This window comes from Castor canadensis, chromosome 1 (assembly GCF_047511655.1).
Source record: "Castor canadensis chromosome 1, mCasCan1.hap1v2, whole genome shotgun sequence".
In the NCBI taxonomy this organism is placed as follows: Eukaryota; Metazoa; Chordata; class Mammalia; order Rodentia; family Castoridae; genus Castor; species Castor canadensis.
In genome coordinates this window covers 148,488,280-148,501,296 of record NC_133386.1, presented here as the reverse complement: position 1 = coordinate 148,501,296, position 13,017 = coordinate 148,488,280, and the positions used below count along the sequence as shown (strand labels likewise).

General features: G+C 38.9%; 1 protein-coding gene across 3 annotated transcripts in view; it reads right to left on the bottom strand.

Moving 5' to 3' along the window:
* Positions 1–13,017, bottom strand: part of Swap70 (switching B cell complex subunit SWAP70) — an 82,212-nt gene that overhangs the window by 15,899 nt on the left and 53,296 nt on the right. For all 3 annotated transcript variants that reach the window (XM_074041137.1, XM_074041139.1, XM_074041140.1), the window contains 2 exons: positions 12,727–12,835; positions 8,481–8,662 (listed from right to left, as the gene is read on the bottom strand). In XM_074041137.1, coding sequence (XP_073897238.1) covers positions 8,481–8,662; positions 12,727–12,835 — 291 coding nt within the window. The remainder of the gene's footprint in view (positions 1–8,480; positions 8,663–12,726; positions 12,836–13,017) is intronic.

Below are 13,017 nucleotides of genomic sequence, written 5' to 3'. Positions count from 1 at the left end.
TGTAAGAACAAGACAACAAAGCACACTGAAAACTGTTGAACAATACAAGGCAGGGGATAAGGGGAGAAGAACAGGAGAAGGAATTAAGACTTATTTAAGGGGGATTCCAAGATGGCGGCTAGAGGGAGGAAGCAGAAAGCGAGCCTTCTATAGTGAAATCTTGGAGAGACGCTGGAGACACACTTTGCAGGCATAATCACTGAGAAAAGGCATAGCTTTGACCCCTCCACACCTCCAGCCGGCGCAGAGAATCTCCACTTCACGTTAAACGGAGAATCGAGGAGGGCCCCGGGGCCGCCACTGGCCAGCACCCACTGGGAAGACACAGACCAGCTTACTGTCGATTAGTACACTCCCTGTTTATACCTTTGAAACTCTCTTGTCTGATACCTTGTTCTGCTTTCTCCCTCTTGTCTGTATATTTGTTTTCCCCTTTTCTTTAACTTCTTGCTTTCCATCTCAGCTCACTCTTCCATTCTCAATATTACCATTGTTATTATTACAAGCTAGAAAATACTTAATTGCACACAGTACAGGGACAGTAACAACACCAAGGACAATGACGGGAAGACAGAAAAAACAGGGAAACCAGTTTCCCCACAGCAAAAAATTAGTACAGGAAACAGAGGGGAATGAAGAGAACAGAAACTCAGATCCAGACTCCAACAAAATGAAGATAAACTATGCCAAAGGAACCAATGAAGCCCACAAGAATAATTTTAAAAGAAGAAATACTACAAGTACTCAATGAGAATTTTATAGAGATGATACTGGATAGGGTCAACCAAAATGTACAGGAGACACTCAAGAAATTCCAAGACAACAAAAATAGAGAATTTGAAAAAGCAAAAGAAGAAATAAAGGAAACCATAGAAGCACTGTATAAACACCAAAGTGAAAGAAAGAACACAATGAATAAACAGATAAATGAACTCAGGACAAAAATAGACAACATTAAAGAGGAAAACTGCCAGGATATGGAAAACCTCAGAAAAAAGAACGAAACAGAACTGCAAAACAAAACGGAAGGCCAATCCAGCAGAATAGAACAAACAGAAGACAGAATCTCAGAACTTGAAGATGAAATGGTAAAGGAAAAACCAAAGAACTATTAATTAAACAACTCAAGACCTGTGAAAAGAAAATGCAAGAACTCACCGACTCCATCAAAAGACCAAACTTGAGAATCATGGGCATCGAAGAAGGAGAAGAGGTGCAAGCGAAGGGAATGCGTAATATATTCAACAAAATAATAACGGAAAATTTCCCAAATCTAGAGAAAGATATTCCCATACAAATGCAAGAGGCCTCCAGGACACCAAACAGACCACATCAAAATAGAACTACTCCACGACATATCATCATTAAAACAACAAGTTCAGAAACTAAGGAAAGAATATTGAAGGCTGTAAGAGAGAAAAAACAAGTAACATACAAAGGTAAACCCATCAAAATCACAGCAGACTTCTCAACAGAAACATTAAAAGCAAGAAGAGCGTGGGGTGAGATCTTCCGGGCACTGAATGAAAATAACTTCAACCCCAGGATACTCTACCCAGCAAAGCTATCATTCAAAATAGATGGAGCAATAAAAGTCTTTCATGATAAGCAGAAACTAAAACAATATGTGACCACAAAGCCACCATTACAAAAGATTCTGCAAGGGATCCTGCACACAGAAAGTGACACCCAACTTAACCATGAAAAGGCAGGCAGCACCAAACCACAGGATAAGAAAAAGCAAGACAGAAGAGAGTAACATCAAGTTAGGTACACACAATCAAACCTTCAAACAACTAAGACAACTAAATGGCAGGAATCACCACATACCTATCAGTACTAACGCTTAATGTTAATGGACTTAATTCACCCATCAAAAGACACCATTTGACAAAATGGATTAAAAAAGAAGATCCAACAATTGGTTGCTTACAGAAGACTCATCTCACTGACAGAAATAAGCATATGCTTAGGATGAAAGGCTGGAAGATTTACCAAGTCAATGGCCCCCGAAAACAAGCAGGAGTAGCAATACTTATCTCTGACAAAGTAGACTTCAAACCTACATTGATCAAACGAGATAAAGAAGGACATTCCATACTAATAAAAGGGGAAATAGACCAAAAGGAAATAATAATCATCAATCTGTACACACCCAATGTCAACGCACCCAATTTCATCAAACATACCCTGAAAGACCTAAAAGCATATATAAACGCCAACACAGTGGTTGTGGGAGACTTTAACACCCCATTATCATCAATAGATAGGTCATCCAAACAAAAAATCAATAAAGAAATCCAAGATCTAAAATATGCAATAGATCAAGTGGACCTAGTAGATGTCTACAGAACATTTCATCCAACCTCTACACAATATACATTCTTCTCAGCAGCCCATGGAACCTTCTCCAAAATAGATCATATCCTAGGGCACAAAGCAAGCCTCAGCAAATATAAGAAAATAGAAATAATATCATGCATACCATCTGACCACAATGCAGTAAAAGTAGAACTCAACAACAAAAGTAAAGACAAAAAACATGCAAACAGCTGGAAACTAAATAACTCATTACTTAATGAAGAATGGATCATCGATGAAATAAAAGAGGAAATTAAAAAGTTCCTGGAAGTCAATGAAAATGAAAACACAACCTACCAGAACCTATGGGACACAGCTAAGCAGTCTTGAGAGGAAAGTTTATAGCCATGAGTGCATACATTAAAAAGATTGAAAGATCCCAAATCAATGACCTAATGATACATCTCAAACTCCTAGAAAAACAAGAACAAGCAAATCCCAAAACAAATAGAAGGAGAGAAATAATAAAAATAAGAGCTGAAATCAATGAAATAGAAACCAAAAAAAAACCATACAAAGAATTAATGAAACAAAAAGTTGGTTCTTTGAAAAAATAAACAAGATCGATAGACCCCTGGCAAACCTGACTAAAATGAGGAGAGAAAAAACCCAAATTAGTAGAATTAGGAATGCAAAAGGGGAGATAACAACAAACACCATCGAAGTCCAGGAAATCATCAGAGACTACTTTGAGAACCTATATTCAAATAAATTTGAGAATCTAAAAGAAATGGACAGATTTCTAGATACATAGATCATCCAAAACTGAACCAAGAGGCAATTAATCACCTGAATAGACCTATAACACAAAATGAAATTAAAGCAGCAATCAAGAGTCTCCCCAAAAAGAAAAGCCCAGGACCTGATGGATTCTCTGCTGAATTCTATCAGACCTTTAAAGAAGAACTGATACCAACCCTCCTTAAACTGTTCCACGAAATAGAAAGGGAAGGAAAACTGCCAAACACATTTTATGAAGCCAGTATTACACTTATCCCAAAACCAGGCAAAGACACCTCCAAAAAGGAGAACTATAGGCCAATCTCCTTAATGAACACTGATACAAAAATCCTCAACAAAATAATGGCAAACCAAATTCAGCAACACATCAAAAAGATTATTCACCATGACCAAGTAGGCTTCATCCCAGGGATGCAGGGGTGGTTCAACATACGAAAATCAATAAACGTAATAAACCACATTAACAGAAGCAAAGACAAAAACCACTTGTTCATCTCAATAGATGCAGAAAAAGCCTTTGATAAGATCCAACATCATTTCATGATAAAAGCTCTAAGAAAACTAGGAATAGAAGGAAAGTTCCTCAACATTATAAAAGCTATATATGACAAACCTACAGCCAGCATTATACTTAACGGAGAAAAACTGAAACCATTCCCTCTAAAATCAGGAACCAGACAAGGATGCCCACTATCTCCATTCCTATTCAACATAGTACTGGAATTCCTAGCCAGAGCAATTAGGCAAGAAGAAGGAAATAAAAGGAATACAAATAGGTAAAGAAACTGTCAAAATATCCCTATTTGCAGACAACATAATCCTATACCTTAAAGACCCAAAAAACTCTACTCAGAAGCTTCTAGACATCATCAATAGCTATAGCAAGGTAGCAGGATATAAAATCAACATAGAAAAATCATTAGCATTTCTATACACTAACAATGAGCAAACGGAAAAAGAATGTATAAAAACGATTCCATTTACAATAGCCTCAAACAAAATCAAATACCTAGGTGTAAACCTAACAAAAGATGTGAAAGACCTCTACAAGGAAAACTATACACTTCTGAAGAAAGAGATTGAGGAAGACTACAGAAAGTGGAGAGATCTACCATGCTCATGGAGTGGTAGAATCAACATAGTAAAAATGTCGATACTCCCAAAAGTAATCTACATGTTTAATGCAATTCCCATCAAAATTCCAATGACATTCATTAAAGAGATTGAAAAATGTACCGTGAAATTCATATGGAAACACAAGAGGCCACGAATAGCCAAGGCAATACTCAGTCAAAAGAACAATGCTGAAGGTATCACAATACCTGACTTCAAACTATATTACAAAGCAATAATAATAAAAACAGCATGGTACTGGCACAAAAACAGACATGAAGACCAGTGGAACAGAACAGAGGACCCAGATATGAAGCCACACAACTATAACCAACTTATCTTTGACAAAGGAGCTAAAAATATACGATGGAGAAATAGCAGCCTCTTCAACAAAAACTGCTGGGAAAACTGGTTAGCAGTCTGCAAAAAACTGTATATCACCCTATACCAAGATTAACTCAAAATGGATCAAGGATCTTAATATCAGACCTCAAACTCTTAAGTTGATACAGGAAAGAGTAGGAAATACTCTGGAGTTAGTAGGTATAGGTAAGAACTTTCTCAATGAAACCCCAGCAGCACAGCAACTAAGAGATAGCATAGATAAATGGGACCTCATAAAACTAAAAAGCTTCTGTTCATCAAAAGAAATGGTCTCTAAACTGAAGAGAACACCCACAGAGTGGGAGAAAATATTTGCCAACTATACATCAGACAAAGGACTGATAACCAGAATATATAGGGAACTTAAAAAACTAAATTCTCCCAAAACTAATGAACCAATAAAGAAATGGGCAAGTGAACTAAACAGAAATTTCTCAAAAGAAGAAATTCAAATGGCCAAAAAAACACATGAAAAAATGCTCACCATCTCTAGCAATAAAGGAAATGCAAATTAAAACCACGCTAAGATTCCACCTCACTCCTGTTAGAATAGCCATCATCAGCAACACCACCAACAACAGGTGTTGGGGAGGATGCAGGGAAAAAGGAACCCTCTTACACTGTTGGTGGGAATGTAGACTAGTGCAACCACTCTGGAAAAAAATTTGGAGGCTACTTAAAAAGCTAGACATCAATCTACCATTTGATCCAGTAATACCACTCTTAGGGATATACCCAAAAGACTGTTACTCCAGAGGCACCTGCACACCCATGTTTATTGCGGCACTATTCACAATAGCCAAGTTATGGAAACAGCCAAGATGCCCCACCACTGACGAATGGATTAAGAAAATGTGGTATCTATACACAATGGAATTCTATGCAGCCATGAAGAAGAACGAAATGTTATCATTCGCTGGTAAATGGATGGAATTGGAGAACATCATTCTGAGTGAGGTTAGCCTGGCCCAAAAGACCAAAAATTCTATGTTCTCCCTCATATGTGGACATTAGATCAAGGGCAAACACAACAAGCGGATTGGACTATGAGCACATGATAAAAGCGAGAGCACACAAGGGAGGGGTGAGGATAGATAAGACACCTAAAAAACTAGCTAGCATTTGTTGCCCTCGACGCAGAGAAACTAAAGCAGATACCTTAAAAGCAACTGAGGCCAATAGGAAAAGGGGAACAGTTACTAGAGAAAAGGTTAGTTCAAGAAGAATTAACCTAGAAGGTAACACAAATGCACAGGAAATCAATGTGAGTCAATGCCCTGTATAGCTATCCTTATCTCAACCAGCAAAAACCCTTGTTCCTTCCTATTATGGCTTATACTCTCTCTACAACAAAATTAGAAATAAGGGCAAAATAGTTTCTGCTGGGTATTGGGGTGGGGGGAGAGGAAAGGGGTGGAGTGAGTGGTAAGGGAGGGGGTGGGGGCAGGGGGGAGAAATGAACCAAGCCTTGTATGCACATATGAATAATAAAAGAAAAAAATAAATAAAAAATAATAAAATTAAAAAAAAAATAAAACAGGTTGCAAAACAGACACTATGAATAAAATGAATAGCTTGGGAAAAAAAAAAAAAGACTTACTTAAGCACAATATATTTACAGGCAAAATACCAAGGCAAAATCCCCACTGAACAATGAACAGACATAGAACAATGAAGTTTAGGAATGTAAAACAGGTCATGTTAAGGAGAGGGCTCTAGTGAGAGGGGGAGGGTAAATGAAGAGAGTAAGGGAGGGTGAATCTGATTGATATACTTTCCATACATGAATGAATGTGAAACACTGAAACCTGTTGAAGCCATGAAGAAGGAGAATAATGGAGGGGATGAACCAAACCGGGTACAATATGTGTACATATGGAACTGTCACAGCAAAACCCTTTACACTATCATATACTAATAAAAACATTCAAAAAAAAAAAAAAAGAGGGTGCTTGTTCCATTACCCTGGAATTTGTAATTCTAGATGTACATACTCTCTGGCCCAGCGATTCCACCTCTGAAAATTGAAACATTTATAAAATGGCATAAGTACAAGTCCTATACCACTGTCTACTAACAGAATATCTAATAAGCATGAAGCCCTGAGGTCAAATCCCAGTACCAAATGTAGTTAAATAAGCAATGATTCAGCCACACAACAGAACATCATATGGCAACAGAATATTACACAGCCATAAAAAGGATTACAGAAGCTCGCTTTATCCTGACATAGAAAAAAAATCCCGAAAATATATACAGTGAAACTACATGCCAGTGAGGTAAGCATGTATATTTTTAGGCACAGAGAACAGATCAGTGGTTTCCCCAGTTTAAGGATGAATACAAAAGAGAAGGATAAGAGAATTCTTTGGTATATCGCAATTCTATATTCTATTCCTGGCTGTTATGAGAATCTAAGCACATCTACAAAATCATTTTTAAAAATACAGATTGTGAATCTTACTGTTTGCAAACTTTTTAAATATGAAAAAGAAAAAAAGCTTCTAAAATACTGGCGATATTCGACCTTAACCTGGCAGTAGTATCACTGGTATTAACCATATGATTATTTGTATACACATATTTTATGCTATCCTCTGCAGATAGGCCTATTTCATTATTTTAACAAATTACCAAAAAAAGGACACCAAGTCCCAGTTTTCTGCCCCCACCTCTGCTCTCATAACATCCATTTCTGATGTATATATAGACAGGAGGAAGCAGATCCCATGCTGCAGGCACTCACCCTAGCCTATCAAGAGAGTTTTGTTGTTGTTGGATTTTGTGTGTGTGTGTGGAACTGGGGTTTGAACTAGGAGCAAAGCAAGCACTCTACTGCTTGAGCCACATCTCCAGTCCATTTTGCTCTGGTTATTTTGGAGATGGGGTCTCATACACTATTTGCCCTGACTGGCCTCAAACCATGATCCTCCCAATCTCTGCCTCCGCAGTAGCTAGGATTATAGGCGTGAGTCACTGGCACTCAAAAGGAGTTTTTAAAGAAAATGTTTTGTGGCAGAGATAAGATGCAAGGGTGACTTGGGGGCAAAAACAACTGAGGACCTGCTTTTGGACAGCACCTGGGCTTCATAGTAATAATTTCCTCAAACTATATGCCTACCTGGTACCTAAGATTATAAAAGTATTCTTTTAAATCTTTATTTCTGGGTTAGGGACGTAGCTCAATGATAGAACTTGCTTGTCTAGCATGCGTGAGGTCCTGGGTTCCATCCCAGTACTGCAGGTCTTTAAGCTTGTGACAGCAGGTGTTCAGGTTCACAGGAGACAGGGTCAGCTCAGAGGTGTTACAAACAAAGACCATGCACACTGGGGACTCACTGACACCCAGTGCAGGGGATCAAGGTTTCAGTTAACGTTGACCATCTTATACACCCTGTGCTATTCCACCTCTTGCCTTGAGGGGAAAGGAGAAGCTGACCAGACTGTAACTTTGACTCCAAGCAGCAAACAACAAAAGCCTCACACTAAGGGTTTTCCAAGACACTTATAAATGCACATGGGAGGTAAACAGCACTGAAAACCCAACAGCCCCTGCCTCAGATGCTCCACAACAGCCCTGACATTCTCCAGAGGATAAAGTTTCCCATTTTTCTCTGGCAAAATTCAAATGTGCTCATCATTCTTATAAATACACTTTGCTAGTCAACAAGATGTTTTACTGGCCTGAAACTCTCACACTTGAGGGCTGGGAAAGCAGAGCGTCTCACAAGCGATCTGGACCCACATCCTGAGAAGACAGGCCACCAAAACCCCTCCTAAGGTGGCACCAGCCACATGTTCGTGTAACCAAAGCTCCTATGGAGGCCAAAAGCTCTGCACTGAGGTGGAGAATGCTCCCGTGGCCCTGCACCCTAACACACCTTCCTCACAGTCTCCAGCTCCTGCTGCTTGTTTTCGTTGGCAGCCTGCAGTTCCTTCATCTGCCGCTCCAGCTCCTCCTGCTCAGCCAGAAGCTTCTTGCGGAGCTCCTTCCGACGCTGCCGGGCCTCTTTGTGTGGTGGAGGGCTGCCCAGCTTCAGCAGATGGATGGTAGAATGAATGGCTATAAAAGGTGGATGAGACCAAAATGGGAAATCATGTTATTCTTTGTGTCTACCACACAAATGACACAGTGGGAAGAACACCAGAGTCAGATCCAGTGTGGATTCTGCTTTTGCTAGTGAAAAATGCTGTGACCATGAACAAGCACCAAGTCTCCTGCAACATCAGTGTCTTCATCAAAATGAGAAAAACAATCTTTAAAGTGTCTTCCAAGTCCAAAATTCCACCATTCTGCATTTGTGCTCAGAAACATTGTATTGCACACATTTTAAGAACTATGACAACACTTTCTACGCACTTCTCTGTACTTCCCAAAAGGCTAAATAAGAGCAGACCCAAAGTCAAAGTTCCCCTTATCTGATGTGCAGCCAGCTGTATTGAGTCTGCTTCTCATTTGTGCCTCATGAAACCAGCTGCCTGTATACTCCCTACCCAAGATGATAACAGATCACAGCAGCTGCCACTTAAGAAAATATGTATAACGCATGTGAAGGGCATCAGATAAGGTATGTGCATATTGCAAGGTATGTGCATATTGCATTGTGTGTATTTTAACATGCATTATCTAATTTTCATATAAAATCTAATTCCTTTCCTGCTGTTTTCAAGTTATTTAAATTTAATTTCTTGAATAACTAATACTCACACCTTGTTCAAAAAAGCATGAAAATTCATTCTGGAAGTCTTCCACTACACTTATCATCCATGTATCCTGTCCCATTAGCAACAAATGCTAGCAGTTTCTTATGTACCATTCCATGGGTATTTTAAGGACTCAAATATGTATATACATTCTCCACTGTCTTTCAGCATGAATGGTGGCAAAACACACTTTTCTGAGACTCAGTTTTTTCACTTACTTTCAGTACACGAAGTACTGCGCACCAGCTACTGTACACTATTGTGTAGCTACCGTAATCTATTCAATCATTTCCCAGTTAATGGGCAGTTTGGGTGTCTGCAATCTATCATAAAAACTTCTGTAAAAGTATGTAATTTTGAAAATGTGCAAGTATACCTGCCATTACCTAATTTTTAGCCTTCACAACAACCCTAAAAGATAGGTACTATTATTCTACAGAAGAAGAAGCAGCTACAGAATTCATAATTTAAACCAAGTGACCTAGGAAAAAAGATGCGAAGGCAAGTGCACCTGCTTCAAACTCATAAATGATGTCAAAGTGGCCAGTTTCCAATGTAACACAATTTTATTTATGTTCAAGAATATAATATTCAGCATCCCCTTTCAAAATTAAAATTAAATCTCATATACACAGTTCTTTCACCAATTATGGAATGATATATTTTAGCTTATAAATTATTAATTCAAAAACTTGTGTTAAGATTATTTTAAATTATTGGTTTCTTGTGTGGAGTGAGCTCTCTCTTGCTCCTGGTTATTACTGAACCTAACTGGGCCTAACTGGGGGTAATGAGAGATCCAGAAAGGACACAGGGAAGACAGACAGAAAGTTGGGCGAGGTGTGTTGGGCGCTTGGGTGGAGACGCACAACAGCCTCATTGCTTCTTATCTCTATTAATCTCTTCTCTTTACTTTGCTTCTTTATCTTTATTCTTTAAGGCCTTACTCCTTTACAATTCTTTAAAACTTTGCTTCTAAAAGTCTTCTTTTCTGTTCTTTAAAGTCTTGTTCCTTAGACTCGCATGTTTTCTCTTAGCTTTTCTTTAGCATAATCTCTCTTAAAGTCTTTGCCCTCAGACTTGCACTGTCCCATGTTCTCTCTAGCTTTAGCAATTCCCTTTAGCAGTTCCCCTTCAGCAATCCTCCCTTCAGCAATTCATTTTCCCCCTTCAGCAATCTCCCTCAAGCAATTTCCCTTCAGCCAAAAGACCCCTCCCATCAAAAAGCCTCCCATAATCAAAAAGCCTCCCACATCCAAAAAGCCTCCCACATCCAAAAAGCCTCCCACATCCAAAAAGCCTTGTATCCTCCTTCAGCGAGTCTCTTATACCCAGTGGTAAACAAGGAGGTGGAGCATGATACTATAATAAGAGAAATCGGCATTCCTTCTTCTAAACAACTTAGGAAAAGCAGCTGAGCTGCAGCTCACCTTCTTGCTCTCTTCTGCAGCTGGGGCTGTGCCAAATCTCAGCCTACAGATTATTTGACATAAATGTCTTAGGAAAAGCAGCTGCTCTGCATCTTATGTCCTCATAGGCTTCTCCTATTCTGCTCTCCACACTTGTGGAAGTAATGGAACTTGAAAATCATTTGAAGTACTCAAAAACTACTGCATAACTAAGAGATAGCATAGATAAATGGGACCTCATAAAACTAAAAAGCTTCTGTTCATCAAAAGAAATGGTCTCTAAACTAAAGAGAACACCCACAGAGTGGGAGAAAATATCTGCCAGCTATACATCAGACAAAGGACTGAATATATAGGATATATATATATATCCAGAATATATAGGGAATTTAAAAAACTAAATTCTCCCAAAACTAATGAACCAATAAAGAAATGGGCAAGTGAACTAAACAGAACTTTCTCAAAAGAAGAAATTCAAATGGCCAAAAAACACATGAAAAAATGCTCACCATCTCTAGCAATAAAGGAAATGCAAATTAAAACCACACTAAGATTCCACCTCACCCCTGTTAGAATAGCCATCATTAGCAACACCACGAACAACAGGTGTTGGCAAGGATGCAGGGAAAAGGGAACCCTCTTACACTGTTGGTGGGAATGTAAACTAGTACAACCACTCTGGAAAAAAATTTGGAGGCTACTTAAAAAGCTAGACATTGATCTACCATTTGATCCAGCAATACCACTCTTGGGGATATACCCAAAAGACTGTGACACAGGTTACTCCAGAGGCACCTGCATACCCATGTTTATTGCAGCACTATTCACAATAGCCAAGTTATGGAAACAGCCAAGATGCCCCACTACTGTCCAGTGGATTAAGAAAATGTGGTATCTATACACAATGGAATTTGTGCAGCCAAGAAGAAGAACGAAATGTTATCATTTGCTGGTAAATGGATGGAATTGGAGAACATCATTCTGAGTGAGGTTAGCCTGGCCCAAAAGACCAAAAATCGTATGTTCTCCCTCATATGTGGACATTAGATCAAGGGCAAACACAACAAGCGGATTGGACTTTGAGCACATGATAAAAGCGAGAGCACACAGGGAGGGGTGAGGATAGGTAAGACACCTAAAAAATTAGTTAGCATTTGTTGCCCTTAACACAGAGAAATTAAAGCAGATACCTTAAAAGCAACTGAGGCCAATAGGAAAAGGGGACCAGGAACTAGAGAAAAGGTGAGATCAAAAAGAATTAACCTAGAAGGTAACACACATGCACAGGAAACTAATGTGAGTCAACTCCCTGTATAGCTATCCTTATCTCAACCAGCAAAAACCCTTGTTCCTTCCTATTATGGCTTATACTCTCTCTACAACAAAATTAGAAATAAGGGCAAAATAGTTTCTGCTGGGTATTGAGGGGGTAGGGGGGAGAGGGACGGGGCGGAGTGGGTGGTAAGGAAGGGGGTGGGGGCAGGGGGGAGAAATGACCTAAGCCTTGTATGCACATATGAATAAAAAAAAGAAAAAAACTACTGCATAATCCCTCTTCTGTTTTACACACTACCTGAAACTCAACAAGATAGTCACTTCAACATTCTTATATTCCTTAAAAAGGGAAATTCCATGGGCTGGAGGTGTGGCTCAAGCAGTAGAGCACCTTCTTTGCAAGTGTGAAACTGAGTTCAAACCCCAGTTTCCCACCCCCCAAAAAAATCTTTAAAAACCCCAAATATATTTTAAAAAGGAAATTCTATATTCTTTAAATAGTAAGCATAAATAAAACCTAAAAACTCCTACTTGCAATTTCCCTATAAGTTCATTATTCAAATTAACTGATGAAAAAACTGAAAGCTCAGCTTAACTTTTTTTTCTTTCAGCTACTCTGTCACGTTTGGAACTAACAAGAACAGTAAGGAAACAATGCTTTAGCATCTTTAATGAGCTTCAGAAATAGAAAGTCAGAGCTCTCAAATTTCATCATGGCAAATAATGGAAACTGCCTTACCCTGAATCCACTCTTGCTTTTTCTTCTTATCTGAAGCACTGATTTCAAAGGTCTTATCGAAACATTTTATTAGAAAAAGGCATTTCTTTCCATCTTTGTCAGGCAGAGGCTAAAACAGAAAGCACAATTAGTTCTGTAAATTCTTACTCTGTTTGCTTTTTGTTTTTTACAGACACAGTCTCATGAGGCAGCCCAGGCTGGCCTCAGCCTTGTAATCCTCTTGCCTCAGCCTCATGAGTACTAAGATTACAAACATGTGCCACCAGGCCTGGCTTATTACTTTACACAAAT